The sequence below is a fragment of the Homalodisca vitripennis genome, chromosome 2 (assembly GCF_021130785.1).
Source record: "Homalodisca vitripennis isolate AUS2020 chromosome 2, UT_GWSS_2.1, whole genome shotgun sequence".
Taxonomy (NCBI): Eukaryota; Metazoa; Arthropoda; class Insecta; order Hemiptera; family Cicadellidae; genus Homalodisca; species Homalodisca vitripennis.
This window is the reverse complement of record NC_060208.1, coordinates 111,931,632-111,945,097: the sequence shown is the minus strand read 5'-3', so window position 1 is coordinate 111,945,097 and position 13,466 is coordinate 111,931,632. Positions and strand designations below refer to the sequence as shown.

Genomic DNA, 13,466 nt, shown 5'->3' with positions numbered 1-13,466 from the left:
CGCGACCGCTAGCTCTCTGTGTGGTCTCTATTGTTACTGGGCGAACCGCACCGCGATACTGATTAATAAATAATTAGCGATTACTGCCGCAAGAGTACGTTACGTTAGTGTTGGGCGCGTTATAGGCCATTGTGTCCGCGAGCCGTGCGTGCCAGGAGGTCAGGTCAACAGATGTACGTAGTAGTGCCATAGATTTGTCATTCAAGGCGGTGGTTACGGTTCGCTGCTTTATGTTCGTGAACATATGCTTTATGTTCACGATGTCTTATCATCGCGTTATATAGTGATTTTCTACAGTTCCATTTCGTGAAATCTTGCAATTACTTACAGAATAACCATTGATCGATAGTTTTATTGTTCATTTATTATTTTCAACGTAAATTCTTTTGAAGAAAAATCCCTACGAAGAATGTAAATACAAAATAATTAAACAACTCTTTAGATGTGATACAATAAGCGACATGAACAACACTGACAATGATTGGTCGCTACACGAGCGCGATGGTTAGACTATTCCACCTCGGCGTGATAAGTAAAACTAATAAATATTTCTGATAAATGGTTAAAATTAAGAGTTGAGTTTAATATCAATCACTATACTCAGTAGTACGTTCGTCAAGGACTCCACAATAAACGGAATAACCCTAACCCTAAGCCGTCCGCACATTGACTCATTTTGGCTTATTACACAATATTGCGATCTGGACTCGGGGTATTTCGGGGTTTTGTCTAAAAATATATGTTTTTTAAACTCTTTCAACTTAAAGCATATCACAATGTCAAGTATTTCTATCAACTTTGTTGTTAAGGCAAAAAAATAAGATGACAGGTGTGTACGTAGTTCAACACGGTGAATGATAACATCTTTCAGGCATGGTTTCGGATACCATTCCAATACACAGTTGATCAATAGCATTTTCAAATATTTTTTGAAATGGATCTTATCTTGGCTCTGCTGTTGGGTTGTTGAAATTTAGCGTCCATTGTCAAAAACCTTGCACCACCTCAGGATAAACTCATTTACCGATATGTAATTGTAAGTACTAGTGTACAATTGAGGTACCGAGAAAATTTTAATATGCACTAGTCACAATCCATCCTCGAAATCCAACCTTCAAGTAGCTAGTGTATTGATCTGTGGCGTTTTAAAATGCCACTGCTAATAGAAGAAAATTACTCAAGACAAACACACGTGTACAGAACTAAGCGTTAACAAATTTATGCGCGATATAAAAGACGAAACCAATCTTAGTCAGACTTCTGACTGAACGATGTGAGAACGATGTTTACGATAGACCTACTATTATTCAAGAGAACGGCTGAAGGACATCCCAGTCTGCAATTACCTAGGCCGAAGCGGATATTAATTTCCTGAACTCGCTTTTAAAGATAAAACAAACTCGGTAATTACACAAGATTAAACCTTTTGAACGAATCGCGGTTAGTGCCTTGAGGAGAAAGGCACGGCAATAAAAGTGGTTCTTTTAATTGTTACATTTTAATTACTTAAATGATGATTAAACAGCTTAATTATTTGTGAAACGAAAACCACAGTCTAGATGCGTTTATTTTGAACACTTAATAGTTGGTTAAATCATAAAACATTTTTATTTTATGATTTATGAAAATTACAGATTGACAGGACTGAAGGTTCTTAGAGGAAATGGTGATCTCAGTAACTGTGGTTTCACAGACCGGAAGATCTCTGGCACCCGTGTTATAGAATAACCACTGTTCTCCAGACGTTCGTATTTCACAGATTATGCTTAAGTCGAATGTGTCTAGATAATATGAAATAATATGAAAAAAGTGGAATGATTTCAGAGAATAAGAACCACCACTAATTGTACGATTATATGTCAGGTAGTCCTGGTGATCTAACTTCAGAAGTATGAATCTTTTAGATACTAACGAATTCCAGCGTAGAAGATGGAAGTTTCCATAGGTCAAATATTTCTAAAAACAAATTATTAAAAAGTCGAATATTCTTAGAGACAGCGATTCTCAACTTAAAACTATGGTTGCAGTCGCCAAGAGCTTACTCTTATCTGACTATACTTCTAGAGGCACAATGGTCCTAGAAGTAAGGACGTACAGTATCTCATCCGGTTCTCGAGATCGGAGGATCCTGCGGAATAGAAGGCCTTCGTATCAAGAGCTTCAGAAGACTATAGGAGTGATTTGGAAGGCTCCCAATTTGGCTCCAAAGTTTGGAGATTCCTATTCCTCACTTTCCCACGTCAAATACCTCCCAGAGGCAGGGAAATTCCACAGGTGTATTGTATTGGTTTCAGAGATCGAGACATCTACATACTACAGATTCCAATAAGACAGGTGGTTTCAATCGTCGTTATTCCCAGACAAATATTTCTGGAGTAAAAAACGTGCATGGTCTGAGATTCTCAATGCTTGGACATCTCGGAGGCCAAGATGTAAAACAGAAGTCTTCCAGAAGCAGGGATTTTTAGAGAGCATGTGGTTTCAAAAGCCAGATAATCCACGAAGTGGTATTCAGGTAACTTAGGTGATCCAGTCGTAAAAATGAGGCTATTAGAGGAGCCTTAACTAAGTGACCAGCACAGTTAGTCACGGAAGCTCTTAAGTATAACTCCTGTCCTTCGCTCCCTGGTCGATTAGGTTTATTCTGTACTGTATGATACATTGCAATAAATATGAGGCTATTAGAGGAGAGCCTTAACTAAGTGACCAGCACAGTTAGTCACGGAAGCTCTTAAGTATAACTCCTGTCCTTCGCTCCCTGGTCGATTAGGTTTAGTCTGTACTGTATGATACATTGCAATAAATATGAGGCTATTAGACGAGAGCCTTAACTAAGTGACCAGCACAGTTAGTCACAGAAGCTCTTAAGTATAACTCCTGTCCTTCGCTCCCTGGTCGATTAGGTTTAGTCTGTACTGTATGATACACTGCAATAAATATGAGGCTATTAGACGAGAGCCTTAACTAAGTGACCAGCACAGTTAGTCACAGAAGCTCTTAAGTATAACTCCTGTCCTTCGCTCCCTGGTCGATTAGGTTTAGTCTGTACTGTATGATACATTGCAATAAATATGAGGCTATTAGACGAGAGCCTTAACTAAGTGACCAGCACAGTTAGTCACAGAAGCTCTTAAGTATAACTCCTGTCCTTCGCTCCCTGGTCGATTAGGTTTAGTCTGTACTGTATGGTACATTGCAATAAATATGAGGCTATTAGTGGAGAGCCTTATGAACTAAGTGACCAGCACAGTTAGTCACGGAAGCTCTTAAGTATAACTCCTGTTCTTCGCTCCCTGGTCGATTAGGTTTATTCTGTACTGTATGATACATTGTAATCAAAACAAGTTCAAGCATAAAATTATAAACTTTTATAAACAAATATAAAAAAAACTGTAGGGTACCTATTTACTTTAACACTCCACACTGAGGCGAATCGGCTTCGTCATGTGATTCGTCATTAAATTATACTACTTACTGTATTTTTGAAACAGGATTAAAAAAAGTGTACTCTCTTACTTTTTATTAAGTCAAAATAAAATCTAAATAGTTTTTTATTCTAGCAAAATGTAGAGATGTCATCGTCTGGAGTGAACATTATTAGTAAAAGGTGAACAACTCTAACCAGTTCATATAAAAATAGATTGTAATGAAAAGCCGTGAACGCAGTCACATTTTAAGCCATATAAATTGTAAACAGCTGTTTCTACACTAACAACGGAACGTCAAGTTCTGTCCTGAAGGTTTCAAAAGTAACATAAAATAAAAAATGCACAGTTTTAATTTAAAGACAATATTTTGTCCTGTACTTAGTAAATGGGATTGTTAATATTGTGATAAATTGTGAAACTTTAATCAGCATTGTTTTTATACTACTGTATATTTTTACACAAATGCTCATGGTATTAAAGTAAAAATATTAATTAGTTAAATTAAACTCTCACCTTTTCAAATTAATAAATACTTAAAAACATGTTAAATGTCACCTGACAAAATATTAGTTAGACTTGTATGAGCGATTTGATATCAATTATACCATCCCAATAGTGTCTTCAAAGGTATCAATTCTAGTTTACAAAAATATTAATTTAACCTTGTCTATTGTTTAATAAGAACGTTTATAGAAATATATGTAATATAATTTTATGAGCCTCACGGTTTACCCTTAATGGTTAAACTTTAATCTAAACCTTTACAATAAAAAAATATTCGTCTTCTACTAAAACAAAATTTTTATTTATGAACATCAAATAAAAATATTGAAACTTTAAAAGACCGGATATTTAACAGTATATCATACATGTAAAACTGCACCGGAATCTGTTTATTCTTTTATTATGTATAGCCAATGTATAATAATTTTACAAACATATATTTGTAATACGGGGGTTTTATGTGAAAGCAAGTAGTTTGATAAGATCTTCAAAACAAATACATCTTCTAAGAGACAAAATTCAAATTTACGGATCATTTCAAAATCTTCTTCTCTGCCATTGATGATGCATAAATAAACTTGGTACAATCGAGTTTGGATTTGGGAAATACTTTTTCGTTTGAACTCATATCCTTTTACGATAAATTCTCTGAATAGACAATAAGTAGAGTTTTTTTTATCATTCCGCATGAAATTACATAAATTAAAACATTACATTCACTAGAGTTATGTTACTTATGTACACACTGAAACTTTCACATTTTTAACTCCAGCCGTTTACCTTTGTTTTAATGTCCTACTTTAAATGCCTTGTCACGTGGAGTGAGCAAAAACCATTCTTTTTCTGTACAAAGATATCTAAAAATTCAACATTTCAACATATTTTGCAAACCCAAAGTCGATTTCACCACCTTTAACACTCGCACTTATCTCATTGGCCTTGAGAGAGGATAGCGCCTGCAATTGGGTTGAATGCAATTTAGATACAGGCCACCATATTCTGATTTCCCGTTATTGCTTTACAAGTACACAATATATGGTAAATTTTGTTGAATTAGTAGTCAATTTATTAGTAAGAGTATTTCTTGACTTCCTACAATTTGCTTCTTATAAAACACGTTGCTATTTACATGATTAGTTATTATTCATTATTTTTATTCAGAATATAATTGTATGGATGCAAAAAGTCAACGATACTCGTACTCACTTTATGCTTTAAACAAGGTTTGGTGGCCACAAACGTTAATTATATTTTAATTGAAATGCATTAACAGCTTTATAACATTCAAAACTGGGTTTGAAGAATTGCAAGAATTCAGTATTCTGGATGAGTTGTAATTAACAATCACCCAATAGCACGATTACCTAAAACACCAACGATCATTGTTAGATTCTGACAATGAATCATATTTTCCAATCTTACTTTATAATTAGATTTTACACCAAAATGTATTTGTTTAAAAAATTGTGTGAAACGTATTTTTATTTAAACTATTATTGTTTGATATTATTAAAAATTTATAACTGAACCTGAAGCTATCGACCAATATCATTAAGGATATTATTTTTTTATTATTTGGAAATCGATATTTGTATGTTAATATGAGTTTGCACAACTAATATATCATTAGTTTATCAGTGTTCTAAGGCGCTCAAGGGATGCAGAGTAGAGCGCTGATAAGATATCAGCACTGGGGAGGAGGAAGAAAGGAGGAGAGGGGAACCGGACAACTAGCGAGAAACCGGTTGTCTACCAGCTCTGTTATTATTTAATTACAGCCGCGTCGCGTGCCATTGTGTTGATAATAATTAATTGTCGCTCGCTGCGTTCCCGCACTTAGATTAATGTTGCCCATTGATTCGCCGGTCTATTTATTTATCAATGTCGCCGGTCCGGCAAATAATCGACCCACTCCGGAATTAAAAAACCGTGATTGATAGTAATGGCTCTTTAGGGATTAATTGAGCGGCTGGTATGAGATATGAGCCCAATTATGATTTGTTCTCTGTGTTTTATTTGATTTCCTATCAGATATGGACGGCGATAGGCTGTAGTTTGTAGGAGGGAATCATGCCATACCACATGTCATGGTGTTTTGTACTATTGGTACTAAGTACATTATGTAGTACATCATGAACTGTGATATCGAGTCGAGCTCTAAAGCACTGAAGCGTTTCAATAAAACGTATTTTGTACAGTCGGTTCGATTTAAATATTGTAATAGGCATTTGAACAAAGACAATAAAAACCAATACGTACCACTGAGGTTAGTAACTAGTTACTACGAGTAGTCAACAGACTTTGCTAGTGATGCGCTGCCAGTGGTAGTTCCTAGGTCTGGTTGTTAGATAGCACTATCACTAACACTCTAGTGAGACTCGTGTGTTCCATCTCTCTGTGCAGTTTGGATAAAGATGGAATTTGGAAATAACCCGTAAGACTAAAAATTATCCACCAACACTTTTTAATGGTTGAACACATGATTAATCTCTTTTTGAGATGTTTTTATAGAATGGTTTTGGTCATCTTTGAATTGTTTATTGAAAAATGCAGAATTAAGATCCAAAGTACCGTTGGGGATTAGTTGTTGATTTTGGAAGTTGGACGTATGCGTAAAAAGACATATTAAGGACAGAAATTCTAAAAATTCTTTCGTTTGTGATCCAATTAGAAATTATGGAATATACTTATTGGCAAAGCTTTCTAGAAACCTATCACTTACTCATGAGGATGGAAAATAGAATTTCTCTCCACCTGTCTGTCCATCTGTCTTTCTGTCTGCACGATATATCGTAATCGAACTGACCTATAGACTTGAAATTGTGCATGAAGCTTCATTTATGTATGAGGAACACTAAGAACGATTATAGTGAATGACAGTCTATGGGATTATATGTATGTCTCCCTATCGCAAACAATTTAAAGCAGCTCATCTGAACGCTCAATCGCTTAGATGTCATATAGATGAAGTTAGAACTATTTTTATGAATCAGATGTTTGATGTCATTACTATATCTGAGTCTTGGTTAAAGCCGAGTATTCCTGACGGTGAGGTAGCACTTCCGGGTTATTTAATTTTCAGAAATGATAGATTGTCCAAAATTGGTGGGGGTGTGTGTGTGTGTATTTATAAAATAGTTGGCGAATATTTTTATATTGTTCTTATGGGTTATGGGTAAACAACGAGAAAACAGCAGAACAGCAGAACAAACAAATTTGTTAACGAACTCAGGATACTCATTGGAGATTTTAACACATGTCACATATTAACACATGTAATTATCCCAATACATTCATCATTCCATGGTGACTTACTGTGCAGACTTTTATTTTTTAAACACTGATATGAAATCAAATTTTATGACAAATATGAATTGCCACGACATCTCAAAAAATATTTTATCTGTAGACTTGAAAATTTGGTATGAAAATGTATTTCTACAACCATGTTGCATGTTCAACCATGGAATTTCGGTTCACCGTCATTGAAGGATATCACTCAGTAGGCTGACACAATTTTCCTTTTGTTTCTTCAGGCATGTAAAAGTTTCTTTGCCATATTGTATTTATTTGTCTGTCGTTGTATCTGTCAAAAATGAAATGAGACACAGACTTGAAATTTTGTATAAAACCTCAGCGAAGGCTGCTACCACAGACTAAATATATCTCTATATATAGAAATATTTTTAGTATGTTCTGTTACGCTGTGTGGCGTACTCCTACGTTATCATATAGATTATATTACCTTCACCTGATAGTAAACAACATAAGCTTCCCATCCTCTATTATTGATATAAAATTGCAAGTGTTATAATACGTAAAGAGACAAGACACTTGTCAGTCGGTATCTTTGTGCCAGCAATATTCCCACCTGTATATTCGCTGTGACCGCAGGCCTTACATAATAGGCGACCTCATCTGGCCTTGCAATTAAATGTCCTAATAATTACCGAAATTTTAAGGTAATTATGTAAATCGGGACAATTACGTCTCATTCATGGTGGGACGCAGCAGCTTTAGTTGCACATAAGTCATCTCCCTACCACCCCCTCCACCTACTAAACGGGGTAATACGAATAGAATAGAAGGTGTTATTTAAATATTGGTAAAACCCAACTTTACAAGCCCTCATTAAAATGTTACAAAGTTGATATTTTCCCCTTAGTCAATGCATATTTTATTAAGCTTTTCCTTTTGAATAATGGTTAGTAGTTTAACATTTCATGGCTCCCTCTTCTGGTCTTTGTACTAATAACTTAATATTATTAATATAAATTGTGACGTAAAATAATTATATGGCAACTTTTTAGTATGTTTATCAAGAGACAATTGTTTTCAAGGCAATGTATATTCATGTAATGCTAGGATAAAACTCGTTATAGAGAGGTGCCCAAAGATCAATATAAATGTATTTACTTTTTTACATTTCGTATCAAAAAGTCTACGAATATAAACGATTCTACATTCTTATAAAAACCCATTTTATTATACGGACCTACACAAAAGTAGGTTTAACTATAAATCTGCTATTTATAACAAAACTTAATTAATTTAAGTTACAAACGTTTCGTTAGTTTCGCTCACAAGGATGCAGTTATCGGTTTCTCTAATAATTTGAAGAAAAATCAGGTTTTGTACTAATACAATAAAAATTACTTATCAGCTTCTGGACTATTATGTTTACCTATTAGACCAATGTAAAAATATTCGCTAACGCCCAGCCAATGAAGTGACATGCTCTATCATCGAACTGCAGTTGCTTATATTGAAAAGCAGCTTCAAAACTCTAAGTCTATAGGCTAGTTATTTCACTACTGATATAATACTAAAACGCTAACATCAAGTCAAATAATAGACAATTTTTTTATTTCATTACAAACACATTTAAAAGCATTAAGACTATCATGTATGAAGTTTGTAGCAACATAACTATTATTTATGAGAATGACTCATTTGTTTTTGACTTTTAAAAATCTGAACCTACAGCTGATAGCTAAAAGAATATACATAGGTGGTAAATATTCCAAGCAGTAGGCGGTTTTAAGAGGTTCATGGTAAGGTGGGTGGCACTCCATCAATATAATCCTCTACAATGTTGCGTCGCAATGCAAGTGTTTATGTAAGGACATGTTTGACGAAGAAATGTCACAGTATTCCTACACACGTATGTCGAGGATGTTTAAGGTTATGTCCACAAGCTCAGCCCTGTCGATAACAGGTTTACTTGCCTCTTCCATTAACCAATCTTATCTTTTTACAGCGCCGTTTCGATGTCGTCCTTGTGACAGCAAGTGTTCAGGATATGCGTCTTACAACGATCCTCTTTTATACATTTCAAACATTTAGATTTTATTGACATCGATATTGCTGTATCAACCCAAGTTATTCAACAAACTATATATTTTACACTACATAGTACGTTTAAACTTGCTTCTGTACTACGTGATCGTTTTGGTTAATTCAAGTTATAGAGATCTCGATTCAGAAGCAAAACAAAATTAACTCACTGTATCTTCTCTATAAAATTTATATAATTTTGAATCAGTGAAAATATTTTACATTTTTAGCGCTGTATACAATTTAAATACATTGTTACTCAAAGACGCAACACTGTTCCTTAAGCAGTGTTTTATAAATTTGTAAAAATACAAAATACACTTGGAAAGGTAGACGTTAGATACATCCTATATTTATTGAAACATTTTAATTATTATTGTCCACCAAATAAAATGTTACATTTTATCAGTTTACTTACTTCACATGACGTACTCAATATTTTTAAGTGTACAAAAATTTACATAAAATATATTTTTTAACGTTTTTAAAGGGTTCTTAACTTCTATGACTCTGCAAAGCAAATGTCCATTACAGCAATTGCTTTTAATTGAAATTATTCTATTCACAATCATAAAATGTATGTGATTTTGCAATTTATAAGATGCCTGAATGAAACAATACCTAACTTGAAAGATGCACGAAAAACACGAATAACACGAAAAATGTATATAAACATTAAAAATTAAAAGTAATGCATTGATGTTTCAAAATAGAAGGTGTCAATTTTGTTAGCTTAGTTGGACGTTTTAATACTATTTAAATGTTCTCTGAAATGTATTTCACTTACAGCTTAAGCCATTTCAGATTAGTTAGCTCTATCCGAGTATGTTGCTTCCATATCTTTGAGGCGTAGTAAACAATTATTTTATCTAATACATAACAAGTTTAGAATCCATGTTACATTTTCAATAACGTCACATTCCTTCTAAAGCTCCAGATGTTCAACTCACTTACGAGATTGCTGAAGAATGGTTAACGTGTTAGAAGAAGGGAAATATTTTTGAATGAAATCGTGCTAGCAAACATCTTATTTTCAGCCTTTGAGTTTTGGAAGTATTCACCACTCATATCGTGCCCCTGTAAGTCGGAACAGATTTTTAAATAACTCTCAACATCCGATTTATTATTTCCGATTTGTTCTGATATTTTCAAAATATAAAATAGTTACTTAATTTCCAGCATTTCATTCAGTTTATTCATTGCGATTAAAGTAATTTTCTGGATAACATCAAATTTTGTTATATTTAAACATTAAAATGTTGTCAGTAAGATCTTTAACATGAGGTAAGGCTCGACTCATAAAGTTTTCTCCAATATCCAGAGGACCTCCATTTCGCACTCAAGTGGATGGCGGGTTATTGTCTTTTATAAATCATGAAATAATAGACTCAAACAGCGAGTCAAGAATAAATAACGTGTCTTCCCTACGTTCTTCCATCCGAACGTTGTTCAACCTTTCCGTTACTGTTCTCCTCATTGTGACGTATGAAATATCCAAATGTTGTTCAAGGACTTAGGGACACAAAAGCCTTTTTTCTCTATCCCATCTCCAATATTAATAATAATTGGACTTACATATTTATAATAAAAGACAGCAGTATCGTCCGGGTCTGTATAAAAAAGTATCTGATAGCAAATATTAGCCAGAAGTAAATTTTGTTGTAATTATTTACTTCATTTCAATTTTCATATCTATTTTTAGGGGCAGATTTTCAAAATCATCAGAATTACCTGACATAACCGATTGTGGCGTCAATTTCATGAAATCAATACAATATATAAAAACCCTTAAACTAAATTATATTATGGTTATATGAAAAGAATTGACGAAATGGTTATTTTAAGAACAGTGTTAAAACAATGTATACGCTCTATAGCAATAATACTTACTTGATGATTATTTAAATAGATTATGGAGTATACGGTTAACTAAATATTATTTTAAATTATGTAGTCTCCAAAAATTGAACATGATAACAACCTGAAAACTAACTCTACCCACTAATTATGAAGATATGTGGAGTACTTACGAGCGGGGGGAAGGGAGAGTAGGCCCACAGCTTTGCGGTAATGCTCCAGATCATGCCTAGTAGACCGGGTCGTCATGTCAAGCGGGATACTCCGGCCGTGCGCGCACACCGACTGAAGAACTGACAGTCACTCCCCCCTCCCGCACCGTCGCGGTACCGCAGATAACCTTATCAGAGGGTATCAATGTTACAGCGTAGCGCCGCGCACGCCCGCGCCTTACCGCACAGGCAGGGAGATTAGACGCAGATAAGACTTGTCTGGAAAAGAGATTTTATTCGAGTGAAAGGATCTACGTGGGAGATTGTACACGGCTTCTATTGCTTCCGGATGTTGACCTCTCTTACGCTGATCTGTGAAAAAGTACAGTACTTTGAGAAATTTACATATTTCGATTTTTCTGTGTGGAAATCTTTGTTATTTATAAAAATTTATATGTGATGTCATAATTTAATATTATAAATTTTTATTGAACTGAAACTATTGAAAAACATTTTTTATTTAAGTCAACAATTAATTCAAATCAATTCAGTACTTAGGTCCAATATACACGAGTGTTTCTAAACCTAAGTAGGCCTTCCTAAGTAGGAATCCTAAATAGGATACAAAAAGTATTTTTATTTCTACAAATGAGTCTACGAATACTTCATTATGCATATCTTAAAATCACCAATGAAAATTATGCGCTTGTACAGAGCTTAGCTCCAATTTACCTTCCTCTGAGTGTAGCGTCTGGAATCTGACACTGTCACATATCTGGCTCCTGGAATCTGGAGTCATGTTCGTCTGAAGAGATCCAAAAAGGTCGGCGACGAAAAACCTCAAAACGAACTCTTTACACCATTTCAACATCAGAGACACCTAGGCTACAAAATTAATATAAAAATAAAATAAAATAAATATAAACAAAAAATCTAGGTGAAGAGGCACTCTCACTATCTAATTAGGTGCTCAGCCCCACCATATATATATATATATATATATATATATATATATATATATATATATATATATATATATATATCTTATCTGATTATTTGTAACTGCAGCACTAGATCTGACGACCTGCTAGATCCTTATCGGCACTTAAACCTTCGAGATGATGATAGGCAGTAACTCTGGTCCTTGGATCTACTTACGAACTAACAGGGCTGTAATGGCCTATAGTCAGATATTGATTACGTATCCTTAACGAACGGGTTTGGGTATCTTTTTAGCATTTAGGATTTTAGTACTTGTTAGTCTGTAATATATAATGCAAATATGAAAAATAACCTCATTTTCATAAATAGCTTGAAATGACTTAATTGGTATTTAATGGCATAAAAACCTACAACTCTTATTTTTAATTATCTTGATTACTTAATCTGTGTTCGATTGATCTGGAACTGGGATTTTTCACTTCCTAACTCCTTCAAATCATTGATTCCTCCGCTGAATACTGACACCAAACCAGTAAAACTCTTAATATCTTACGTTTACACCAGCCTGTTGGCTAAGCAAGCAACGTTCGACAAAAATGAGCGCTTACATAAAGTAAGATTATTGCAAGAACGGGTTATATCATACCATTTTCATGATTCATGAATATTTGCCAAAGCTGTTATCAAAAACACATCTGAGCTATAAAAGAAATTTACAATTCAGGTACAAAAAATACTGTGTCAAAAACTGCAAAGTAAGAGGAGAACTAAGACAACCTGAAACTACAGACCTCTATTTTTTATCTCATATATGTTGAGGATGCCAAACTACAGAAAAACAACACTACAACAGAAAGCGTTTAAACGCATTTACAGCAACTAGCCCAAGAAATTACTAGGTCATCTACGAAACCACTACATGGACAATAACTCCTACGATTGTCTTCTACGCAGCATTCATTATTATGTCTATTGAACACCATTAACTTTTCAGACAATAGTGACTTATATATTCAATATGGTTCATATCAAGGGTTTGTAAAGCATCAGATAAGAATCTTTAATAGTGAAAAATAGGGAAATCATCATCACAAGATAAGGCCTTCTTGCCTTTCAAAACAATACTGTTGCACGAGCTCAGAGATAACTGAGAATCTATGGAAAGTCCAAGTTTCTGCATGAAATGCTTCTTTCCCTATATTACTAAATCCATTAAAAGAACGAAGGATTAGTTTTACGAGTGCAA

General features: G+C 34.2%; 1 protein-coding gene across 1 annotated transcript in view; it reads right to left on the bottom strand.

Annotated features, from left to right (window-relative positions):
- The window catches only part of LOC124354611 (protein patched), a 74,099-nt gene extending 62,682 nt beyond the window's left edge, over window positions 1–11,417 (bottom strand). Inside the window, exon 1 of the mRNA XM_046805211.1 lies at window positions 11,300–11,417. Coding sequence (XP_046661167.1) covers window positions 11,300–11,353 — 54 coding nt within the window. The 5' untranslated portion in view covers window positions 11,354–11,417. The remainder of the gene's footprint in view (window positions 1–11,299) is intronic.
- Window positions 11,418–13,466: the final 2,049 nt, after the last annotated feature.